Source organism: Humulus lupulus, chromosome 3 (assembly GCF_963169125.1).
Source record: "Humulus lupulus chromosome 3, drHumLupu1.1, whole genome shotgun sequence".
Classification (NCBI taxonomy): Eukaryota; Viridiplantae; Streptophyta; class Magnoliopsida; order Rosales; family Cannabaceae; genus Humulus; species Humulus lupulus.
The window spans coordinates 237031468-237044143 of NC_084795.1; the positions used below are offsets into that span (position 1 = coordinate 237031468).

The 12676-nt window shown below is 36.2% G+C and overlaps 1 protein-coding gene across 1 annotated transcript; it reads right to left on the reverse strand.

The window, feature by feature from the left end:
* Positions 1-686: 686 nt before the first annotated feature.
* On the reverse strand, positions 687-5085 carry LOC133823494 (uncharacterized). Its single transcript, XM_062256300.1, has 3 exons — positions 4802-5085; positions 2872-3231; positions 687-1342 (listed from the first exon to the last, which is right to left on the reverse strand). The coding sequence occupies exons 1-3, from the start codon at positions 5015-5017 to the stop codon at positions 818-820; spliced, it is 1101 nt and encodes a 366-aa protein (XP_062112284.1). The 5' UTR covers positions 5018-5085; the 3' UTR covers positions 687-817.
* Positions 5086-12676: the final 7591 nt, after the last annotated feature.

The window sequence follows — 12676 nt, forward strand, 5'->3', positions numbered from 1 at the left end:
ATAACCAAGCTTTCTCGAGCTGAACACGTTCTTTGAGCTGGATGTTGTAGGACTAACCCGAATGGACACGAGTCATGTTCAGAGTTTCATAAAGGTGATGTGGGAGATACATATCTCGAACTCAGTTGTTGGTGCAAGAAGCGATCTGGAGACTATCAGGTTGTAGTAGGCTGTTAAGTTGACTGGAGCTGCTCACTCCAGAGTTAACGAGATACTTTGTATTCTTTCTTCATACGCTTGTCTGCCAGCTGTACCCCGTGCTGAGTAATTCAACTCGTATTTTTAAGATTATGTATTATATATTATTATTATAATGATATTTTATAATATTTAAATTTATATTAATATGTATTAAATATAGTCTTGCATTAAATATTATTATCATAATAATATTTTATAATATTTGAATTCATATTAATATATATAATTAGTAAAATATTAGGAATAAATATTATTATCATAATAATATTTTATAACCTTTAAATTTATATTAATCTAATTATTAAATATCTAGTTTTGTATTATATATTATTATAATAATAATGTTTTGTAATATTTGAATTTAAATTTATATTATAATATTTGAATTCATATTAATATAATTAATAAATATCTTTTTTTAATTACTTTTAAAGGTAGATTCTATTAAGTATTTAAAATATTTCGTTTAAGTTAACAACACAAACTTGTTAAAACAAAAAGTTTATGTTATTCACACACTTTTTATATAGACGATAAATATATATATATGACATTGATGATAAACCAATGAGAATCGTTGGGTTAGGATACCATGGTCAATCACTGTGAATCAACACTATAGTGACTTTCTCCAATCAATATTGTCATCAGGAAGGTAATGTTTTTGTACATCATTAGGAGCAATGAAACAGTCAATTGAGAGACCAGGAACATTGAATGCTATGTCATCAATGGTCCAAATCTCTTCCATTCGCGTGATTGCAGGGCCCGATTTTAAATTATCTCCAAACCGTGTGATGATCACGTTTGTTTGACCAGAATGCGCGATCATCACGCCCTCCACCGTCCGATAATCCTCGATTTTTGTGGACATTGTGGTTTCCCAATAGGTAGGGTAGGTTCCGGGGGATTGGATCCTAGTCAAGTAAGAATCCTCTAAGAACACAAGTAGGCCACTCCTTTGGCTAAAGTAACCAAATATTACATGTTTGATCATCTCAGCTGTGTTGTCACTTCGCTCAGCTAGGTCCGTCTGATCAGCTGACAATTTCAACATGAAACAATCGACACCCGAGATTCGTTTTTCGCCTATGAATTGTGCAGGGGAAAATACAGTTGATATTGCCAAAGGGTCCAATCCCTGCTCATACAAATTACAACTCAATTTTGAGCCATTGGTAAATACCAACATGAAAAATAAAGAAAATACACACATCAAGTAAAAATGATTAGAAATAACACATTACAAAAAAGAAGTGTTGAAAAATGACACAAAAAAGTTTATTTCTTTGAGAACATGGGACCATAAAACAAGATCCAATATCTTGACTGGTAGATACGATTATTAATTGGTTTTAGGGGGGGACCAATAATGTGCATTCATGCTATCTAGCTCTTTCAAAATCCAATCACAGTCTAGTCTCTAACATAAACATCCAGCCAATCAATTTCTTTTTAAGAAAATAATTTTTTATTTAAAAAAAATGATAGTAACCGAAAGCTTACCTTAGTGAAGGTGTTTCACATTAAATTTTTTAGTAGGGACAAAATGTATCAGAAAAGTGCACTTGAAGCCAACTATGAATGTGACAACACCTCAGAGTTATAGTCTTTATTTATATTTAATCTTTTGTTTGATTTAGATATTAGGTATACTCTATAGGCAGTAGGTAAAGATCTAAAATCCATTTATTAATTACTTTATATTATGGTCGATTATTTAACTAACTAATTCAGATTGGTTTAGGAGTAACCTGGGGGTACTTCACTAGTTTGATTTAACTATTATAGCTTGATTATTTAATTAGCTTAATTAGATTGGTGAAGAAGTAAACTGGGGACACTTCTCTAGTTTGGATCTTTAAGGTAAAAAAGAACTTGAAATTATGGTGAATTGATAAACAAAATTACAGCTTGGTTACTATAATTATTATCAAATTTAGGAGATACCAGTATGATGACCACACATTACTAGTGATTTTTATTTTACTTTATATTTTAAGTTTTCTAGCATTTTTGTCCTAAAATAATTAAACATCAGTAGACTGCATATGCATATATCTATATGCTGGACAAAAAGGAAACCATAAGGAAAACAACAAAAATACAATAAAATAAATAATGTAGCAAATAGACAAGCACAAGCATGGGTCACTTTCCAAACTTTTCATTTGGTCCCCCATTTCCGTACACAATTTCATGGCCATATATATGTGTGTGCTATATTGTTATGAGCAAGCAATACTATTTTGATGAAATTAAATTGTTATAATTATATACTATTAATAGTAGTAACCACTTTACTTGCCATGTGTGCTAACAATGTCGTATTAACACATATATATACATGTATATATTTATAAATATGTGGCTGTATTGGCTGAATCAGTATGAGATATGCATATACTACTAGATCTATGTTGTTCTATCTTATTGGTGATATGTGTACGGACTATAATGTTTACTTTTTAAGAAACTTAACATTTGTCTAATCTTAAAACAATTAAACATGCTAGTTCTAAATTACAAAAAAACAAGTTGGTTTGGTCAGATCCATATTCAATTTAATGGAAGAATTTAATGTTGAGTGTATAGGTCAATACATATATATATATATCTATATATTTTCACGCAAGGAAGCATTATATCAATAAGCTAGGAATTACTTGCCTGAAGAGCCCGCCGGAGAGGTCGAACGCCGCCTTTGGCGGCGTGAGCACTAAGCCACGGTGTGTGGCGCCAAGCCACGTTGCCATCGCTACCGGCAATGACCTTGTGACCACCTACTACTAGCTCAATTAGCCACTTGTTGGGAACCATTTGCCACATAACAAAGCAACCCTTTTGAGAAACTGTGCTACTACTACTGGCGGCTCCGGAGGCCGAGACGCCAGCCGTGCCGAGGTCGTGGTCCCCCATCGCCATTGTCACTTTTCCGGTAACAAATACGTTCTTGACCGTGCCTTCTAGTTTCCGGCAACCGGTGGCGGCGGTGAAGTGTTGTATTATGTATTGTGCCGAGGATGACACCTATTTATTTAAACACAATAATTTGTTTGTAATAATAAGATAAGAAATATTGCAGAACTGTATTTTAAAGTTTGTTGTTTAGTTAGGACCAAAATTGGGTGGAGACTTGGTTATTGTTAATCAATGAATTGCAACTAGCTTTGCCCTACCCTTTTTAATTACATAATGATAACCACACTAAAAGCTAATCAAAACTCTCATCTACCCCATCAATGTGAGGATTAAAGGTTAACTTTATTAATTTGAGATACTTTTGTTTGGAAAAGAAAAGTAAAATGATCATTCCATGTTTTATTTATTATTTGACAAGTAAAGACAACAGGATGTACGTTTAAAGAGAATTCCAATGCCAAAATCTTAATCATTATTACACACATCTTATCTTATGGCTTATGAGTCTCTCTCTACAAGTATATATATAGTATTTCTAGCCTAAATTAAGTAAATTGAAGATGTGTTATCAAATTTAAAGTTGTATATTATTTTATAAAACACATTTGACTTTTGTTAGACTTTACAAGTCATATAAGTAAGATGCCATACCATATCCTACCGAGAATGCTAATTGGCTTTACTGGCGCCCAACATCACAAAAAGGTGACGTATTATTACTAGTACAATCCAATATCAAGTCACGTATATTTGAGTTTAATAAACATTATAATATGACTAACCAAATAGCAACGCTCTAACCCACTTGCTAAGTGTTCACATGAATCTATGACCTAAGTTTTAGTAGGCATTTTAGTTTTGCGCTATGTTTTAATAATCATAAGAACTACATGTCCATATATGAAATCATGGAGAGTAATTTATTTTGAGTATTTCAAAAATTGTAGCCTCAAATACCTATAATTATTTTCAAGCCAGTTTTGACTAGTTAGTCAACTATAGCTTGATCAATTATCTAATACATAACTTTTAAAAAAAAAAAAAAAAATCAATATAATAGCTTCTATATATTAATGATCAAGGAAACAAAATATGTAAATATTATCATCCTTATCTAACTATTTCTTTTTGTGGGTTGTGTTTGTGTGTGTGACTATCGAATCAAAATCAAAACACATATTATTAATTTATTAATTGCACAGGGGGATTATTATTTATTTAAAAATATAGTGGTGGGTAGCTGCTATGTAAATGAACACAACCCAGAGAAGTACTGAAAACACCACTCACTTTTGTTTTCTATTTAACCAGTATTGTATATTACTTTAACAAACATGAGTCACTTTCTCTTGGAAAACCCAAGAAACTTGTATAATTATATGTGTGTATTAATGTACAAATATTTATTTAATTATTATTAAGAAAAACTACTTTTCATGACTGAGCTTCTTAAATTTCTTTGTTTGGTGAAAACAAAAAGAATAGCCACAAGTGTCTGAAAAATATTAGCTATTCAAAGTAGGAAGGTAAGTTATCCAAACAATCATATCGTGTGCATACATAAGACTTGAACATTAAAACAGAGAGCAGAGTTGTAAGTAAAGTAATTAGTAGTTAAAGTTTTTTTTTAAGAAAATTTTCTGTTTGGATACTAAGAAAAGAAAATAAAGTAAGTTACCTCGTTAAGAGACTGGTCGGGGTGAAGAGAGAGAGGAAAAAGAGGACAACCCAGAACACTGAGGAGGATCTTAAGGTCAGAACGCTTGTTGAAGACGAGAGAAATATGGGTTTTAATCCAGTTACGCCATGTTTGACGCATTCCTTTCTTTGAGCCATTTGAAGACTCGTCTTCTTCGTTGGTTGGTTCTTCTGAAAGTGGCGCAAGTCTACCCATTTTCCTTCTCTACGTTTTAGTGAATGAAAAAAAAGATGGAAAAGGGTCTCTGCTGTTTGCTCAAATGAAACTAAAGAGAACACTACTTAAAGAGGGAGTATTCTCTATTGTCAACTTTTTAAGTCTAGTTTTCTCAAAAAAAAAAAAAAAAACTTTTTAAGTCTACTCACCACGCAGATTTGGCGCGTGTAGTTCAGTTGACGCTTTTTTGTTTTTGATGAAAGGGTGTGCCAATAGAACTGTTATGAATTAAAATTGAATTATAATAATTTGGTGACATGAATGTTGCTCAGATTTATTTTTAGAAAATTTCGAAGAAGAAAAATAATTAGTGAAAAGATAGTGTTAGATTGTGATTATTATCATGCCAATATTTTATTTTATTTTTGCATAAATGGGCTAATGGAATTAGATGAAAATTTAAGATCTGAAATGGATTAGTTTGTTGTGGTTATTGACTTTAAAAGATTATATGCACGTTTGAAAGTCAGTTTGCATAAATGACTTTTAATTTAAAAGTATGGGATCCAAAGAAAGGCCCCAAACCCAAATGGTAAGGATTCCATTTCCAGCCATTGATTGCCTTCAATAACATTAAACAATAATTAAATTATCTTTTCTTTTTTATATTTTTATATAAAGATTTTTTCACCTTTTAATAGACTAGACTAGGGGTCATGGGGTGGGGATAGTTCATCTTTTTTTAGATGAATCTTACATGTGGAAGCTGTTACATGTTCCTTTTCTTTAATTTATATATTTCCGTTAAATACATTTAGAAAGTTTAATTACAAAAAAAAAGTGCAGGCATGATAGTGGCAAGTTATCTGGGTTAACAGCTTTTGACCAATTCTATACATTTTAATTTGTACTTTCCTGGATAAAAAAGAAAGATTCAAACTTTAGGGAATGTCAGTCACATGCAATAATAGACAGGCACAATTCTATATATTTGCACCAAAATATATTTATAATTGAGTATTTATATAACACTCACATGCACTAAATTTCCTTAAGATCTTTGATTATACTTACTATGATTTAGTTTCTAAAATTTCAATTTCAACAAATTAAGTGATTGAATCTCTAATTTTCTAACATATTCATTAGATAAATGAGCAGAAAAATTATAGCTTTTTAAAAAAAAAAAACAAAAATCCTCAATCTGTTGCTAGAAAATTACAAGTTCTCAAATATTTTAGATCAATTCCTAACAAATGATATAGTTCATAGATCAATAATGAAAAATACAAATATAAAAAGATAAATAAATAAATTAATAAAGTCTTTTGATATAGTTAAAATATCAAATTAGATATTTGAATGTAGATTATTAAGATAAGATGAAGTATTCAATTCATTGAGCAGTAGAGCAATAAGTAGAGTACTGTACATGAGTGGGGAGCACTGTAAAGTTACAAGAGTACAGCGCGTGGGGACATTCTTTGTCTACCAAAGCGTTTTTATTTTTGTGGTTAGCTACGAAGAAGGGGCTTTAAAGGAAGGCAACTCGGGTGACGTGTCAACATCTTCTACCGCTTGCCATTATAGCTCTTCTGGTAGTTTGGTATCAAATAAATAAATAAACTTGAATAAGAAACTCCTCTTTAGTGCTTCTAGTTCGGGGGTAAGGATTTTATTTTAGGTTTCATTTTTTATAATTTGTTTTTTAATCTTAAATATTATTATTGTTACTTTTTTTTTTTACTTTTACACTAAAAGAACTATTTTTTTTACTAAATTTAATTTTAGGAAATTTATAGTATAGAAATTGAAAAGAAAACACCTCGATTAAACATATTTAGATAATAACACACGATAGAGATATATATTTCAATAATATATATAATGGAAGTGTGTGACTATTGGCTTTTTTTTTTTTTTTTCTCATTATTTTTAATTTATTAATTATCACAGCATATATTAGTATGATTTTCTTAACACACCACCAAAATATATAATATGTAACTTATATTAATTAGTATATTATTTTTAATAATTTTTTACATATTTTTATTTTTAAAATCATGAAAATGAATATTTTGATTTTACTAATTATTTTGATTATAATGATATTTTTTTAATTTAAAATTATTTATATTTATATTTTGTTCTTATTTTGAGTTAAATAAAATAATATTAAAAATTGTCTTTAAGTTTTTATTTTTAAAAAGATTTAAGAGGGTCAAAAATATTTTAATTTTATTAAATAATAAACTAAAAATGTGGAAACTAATATAAATTTTTTATTTGTACTTGTAATTTTTTAAAATATGTGTGAAATGACATTCAAAAATATTTATGAGAATTATTTAAAAAATGATGTAAAGAAAAAATAAAAGTGTATATAGAAGCACCCATAAAAAAAATTGATTGCTTAAATTAGAACTATAAAGTACCTTTTGGTGGCTAACATATTATAGCATCAGATTTATATAAGGAAAAAGAGAGTGAATTATTTATTTGCAAATAGTAAATTATGAGAAAAAATTAATACAGTATACATCATATGATTAAATTAGAGAATATTCTATTTTAGTACCTTTGAACTAATTTAATAATTGTTTTTATTTATTTGATTTGATGAATATTACACGGTTAAACTCTCTCATTCTCTCTACCCAAAACCCAAGTCACCATTTATTTCTCACTCTTCTTCAAATGTACTCTCACCACTCTACTTCAAAAGCCCACACTCACTTCTATTCCAAAAAAACTCACACACACACACATAAATAATACATTTATAGAGTTACAAAATTTGAACAACAAAGACAACTTCTCCAACAAAACACTCATTTTACATAAATTAGTAATTACCCAAAATTAAAACTTTATAAATAAAAATCATAATAAATTTGAGCCAATACTCAACAAATACCATTTTAATACTTTGTATATAACAAATTCAAAATTGTAGTTTTTAACTAACTTGAGAAAAAAAAAATTTAAAATATATATAAACTTTATATATATAATTAACTGTAAAATTTTCATACAATTTATCATATACAAAGTATTAAAATAGTATCAGCTAAAAAATAAATTATTAAATTGATTCCAAAAAATAAGATACTAACATAGAATAAATACCAAAATATTTTATTTATTAACTAATTTAGTGATGAATTTAGCAGAAAAAGGCATCTATTTTTTTTTTTTGTTGGTGCGTTGAAATATAAAACAAAATAAGCATGGTTGCATCATTAATGTTGTATAAGTACAGCATCGTCAATAGCCTGACGACTTTGTTGCTCCAAAAGGACAAATTTACATCAATGCTTTGTCCATGCAATGGGTGTGTCTTTAGTCAATGATCTAAGGATTGTGATCTATACCAATGTTTAAGCTTTGTAATGACATTTAAAAGGGACCACACAAAGAGTAAAAAGAATACAAGAACGTTATTAGGCTAAGCAACTTAATTTGTGCTTAGTATATATATTAAAAGGGTCAATAAGTTATGAATTGAAAAAGGCCAAATCATATTCACATCTATTACCCAAAGGGATATTTAAATTATTAATAGATAAAATAAGGCCACCTAATATAAAAAGTATTTAGGTGACGTTTGGTAAGAAATGAAAATATAATAGAATAAAAATTAATACAAATATTTTTTTTTAATCTTGCATTTGTATAGTGGAAAAACTATTATATTGGAGCGACATTCCAATACTTTAAAATACAACCAAAAAAAGAATGGAATGAAAATTAATTCAATTCAATTCAATTATCCTTAACCAAACATCAATTTAGAGTGGTTCAATAATTACCATTTTTTATCAACAACATTATACTCAATATTAATAATAGCACCATCCGAATATAGAACGAAAAATTAACATATGTGTACGCCCTGATTTTCCCACGGGCTGATTAGCGAGCTGAGCTGCGGCCTAATCATGGTTATCTCGTGGACATCCCCAAAACCGGAGATGCCATCATAAGATCGTACCTCCTTAGCTCGAGGTAACCCCAGGGTTCACCAAGATCGCCTGAGGACTGGGTCCGGACTCAGAAGGCCGAAGGTCGAGTTAAGTATCCAGCTCGTGGTACGAGCTAGAGTTGGAGGCTATGACCCTTTGTAAAGTCAACACACGCAAGGTAAACGTGCATATATCAGACATCACGTGTCTGATATGCCCCTGACTTCTCGGACACGCAGCAGGAACGTGCGTATTCAGACACCCACGACTGGGTTGGGCCATGCGGCCCATTATCTCCTTACCTTTTGATTTGACCACACTTATGTGTCAAGTTTAGGAATTAATCATGAATGTCACAGAGTTGATACGATAGGTAAGAAGGCCACGGGATGAACTTCTTACTAACTCCCAGGTGCCTTCTCCTATAAAAATGGAGACCCTGGGAGTAAATAAGGGTTGGATTCTCTCTTGTAAGAAAGACCCTGTAATCAAATATCCAGTATATAGCAATAATACTGACTAGTGGAGTAGAATGATTTTAACCTTTGAACCACTTAAAAAACGTGTCTTGAGTCACCATTTCATTTCCTAAGATCATATATCTGTTTCGGTTCAACACAAGCACTAATCCCTTTCTCTTCTTTTCTTAATTACCTGTTGGCGAAGAACCGCGTCAACAGTTTGGTGCTTTCATTGAGAGCAAGTTCGATTAAGTGCTGTCGCAAACATCCAACTATGGTGACTACTCGATCCAGGCACGGTAACGAGGCAGAACAGCATGATGGGCAGGAGGCTCATCATACTGCCATCCCTGGTGAACAAGTTCTTGAAGCCCAGCAGCGGCCAGGATAGCAGCCGGCGGGCCAAGATGACACCGGAAGTTCGGCACCCCGGCCACCTAATCCAAACCCGTGTTATTACATTGCGGTGGAGATGGAGAATGCTCAGCTGAGGAGCCAGCTAGCAATAGCTAGCCAACAGATCAAGGATGCGCTGGCCCGACTACCCCCTCTCACAACCGACGCTAACGTCAGAGAGAGGCAAGGCGAGGCTACTATGTCTCGCCGGGGTAACCGGTCCAGGCATAGCCGCTCGGACAGATTTCCGACAGCCAACTCCACTCCTTCATCACACCATCGAGAGGCAAGCTTCGAAGAAGTGCCTGGAGCCAGGCAACAGCAATACAGCCGTTCGGTCAGGACGTTGACTCCTAGCTCCCAACCATCCTCGAGAGCGCCCAGGGGAGCTCGAGGAAATTCCCGAAGGAGATCCGGGGAGGGCTCGCAACATCGGCCCGTCCCCAACAACCGTCCTGCGCCTCGTCCAGATTGCCAGGCTCAGGACCAACAGGCTGGCAAGGCCGAGAGGCCCCCATCGAACTTGATCCGTCCAGACGGAACCAGGATCGCCTCTCCAGTCAGGCATCCTCCGTCTCCAATCAGATATCCATCTCCTCCTCGGCCCGTCCGAGATATTCCAGCCTACGGAAGTAGCAGGAGAAACCTGCCGTCAGCTGGACCTTCCCGACGTAGCAGGGCGCCAAGGGAAAGCCCAGATCCTCACCACCAAAGGCGAGCTCCAAGCCTCTCTAGCAGGAGCTACTGGACCGCCAGTCGCCAGAGTGACCTTTCTGGCGGAGACCTGCGTCAGCACCTAAGTTCAGCACAAAGTCCACAAGCCACCCAGGGAGGCGACCTGCGAGATCGCCTTAACTCTCATAGAGGGGAGCCAGCAGGAGGAGATAACCACGCTCGCTCAGGGGGGGCCCTGTCCGAAGTACGTAACGGAGGGAATGCCCCAAATAACCTATCTCAAGATAGGAGGGGCAATAACCCACCAAATATGTACAATGGGTCCGGAGCTGTTGAACAGCCCCGGAATAACCAAGGGCTTCAGGACCAAACCCTTGAGCGCCTGGCTCAGATGGAGGAGCTGATGAGGAAGCTCCTATCAGAAAAAGAAAAAGATGAATATGATTTTGGGGGCGAGTTGGAGCTCTTTGCCCCCAGCATAGCAGCAACGGCTTACCCACCTGGTTTCCGTATGCCGCACCTGTCTAAGTTCAATGGAGACAGAGACCCATCGGATCACCTAGGGATGTTTAACACCCTGATGATGGCCCACAACATTGGCCCCGAGCTGAGGTGTCTCATCTTTCCTTCCACACTGACTGGACCTGCCAGGCAGTGGTTCAAGCAAGGTAAAAGACAGTCAATCAGCTCCTGGAAGACTTTCTCGGCAGATTTCAAAAGGGCATTCTGAGCCTCCCAGGCTGCCCGCGTTCAGGCCGACTCTTTGGCTAACGTGAGGCAGCAGCCCGGTGAAACTCTGAAGGCCTACCTAAGAGATTTGCGAACGTCACTGCTCGGGCCAGAGACGCGGATGATAGCTCCAAGCTCATGGCCATGAGAACTGGAATCCTCGTCGGAGAGAATCTCTGGAAGGACATACAAAGAAAGGGAGTCAGCTCGGTTAACGAATTCCTTAACAGGGCCCAGGAATGGATAAACTTGGAAGAAGCCGAAGCCTCAGCTGCAGGAACCAGCCAGGTCCCTGATCTGCCCACTGGAGTAGGGACGGAGGTCGTGGCAGCGACCCAAAATGTCACACAGAACAACCAGCTCGGTGGAGGCAAAAGAAAAGGGAATGGTGAAGGCGGCCAGCACGGCCAAAAGAAGAATAAGTCCATAGACAAATTCAAGCCCGTCTACGCGACTTATATAGAGCTCACCCAGTCTAGGGAGAATATCTTCCTAGCCAACTTTGCTCGAGTCCCCTGGAAGAGGCCGGAGCCATTAAAGCACCACAAGGGGAAGAGAGACACCTCCAAGTTTTGCCGTTTTCATAACGATGTTGGCCACAATACTGACGATTGTAGGCATTTAAAAGATGAGATCGAGACCCTCATCCGAGCCGACCCCTTGGCTCAATACGCACGGAACAGGGTTCCAGCAGGTCGACCTGCTCCAGAAGTCCCGGCCAGTCAGCCCGGGCCTCGGGTAGATCAAGACGTCCCTCCTCCCTTGGTTGGAGGGGAGATATCCACCATCTCTGGAGGACCGCATTTGGCTGGCACGAGAAGAGGCGCTCAGAAGAGATATGTGAACGAACTGAAGGCGCATAACGGAGTAGAGTTCGTCCCGGAGCAGCGCCTGCCAAAACAGCAGTGATTGGAAAAGCAACCGATCATTTTTATGGAAGAAGATGCGGGCCATGTCCAGTTCCCTCACAACGACCCTTTGGTCGTGGCAGTTCAGCTCGCCAATCAGAAGGTGAGGAGGGTGCTGATCGACAACGGGAGCTCGGTGAACCTCCTATTCCGATCCATGTTAGAGAAGATGGGTTTGACCGTCGCCGAGCTGAAGGCGACCTCCATGATGTTATATGGTTTTTCGGGAGAAGGATCGGCGGCCATAGGGACGATCGAGCTGGTGATCACCCTGGGAGAAGGACCTCGAACAGTCTCGAAACTCCTCGAGTTCGTGGTCATTGACTGCACCGCGTACAACGCAATCTTGGGACGACCTACGCTCATGGCGTTTGAGGCCGTCACTTACATTCGCCACCTTGCGATGAAATTCCCTACTTCCACGGGAATATGCACTGTCCATGGCGATCAGCTCGCTGCCAGGGAATGCTACAACATTTCCATGAAGGGAAAATCTAAACCCGGGCAGCTGGCAATGGCCATCCAAAGTGGTGAAGAGGAATCTCAGGAACCCTTAGCTGA

Bases quoted from the DNA above. Each gene is read 5' to 3' on its own strand.
- LOC133823494 (XM_062256300.1), bottom strand. From the start codon at position 5,017: ATGGGTAGACTTGCGCCACTTTCAGAAGAACCAACCAACGAAGAAGAC. The intron at 3,232-4,801 runs GTAACTTACTTT...TTAAATAAATAG, and splicing joins CCGACCAGTCTCTTAACGAG to GTGTCATCCTCGGCACAATA. The intron at 1,343-2,871 runs GCAAGTAATTCC...TTGTATGAGCAG, and splicing joins CTCTCCGGCGGGCTCTTCAG to GGATTGGACCCTTTGGCAAT.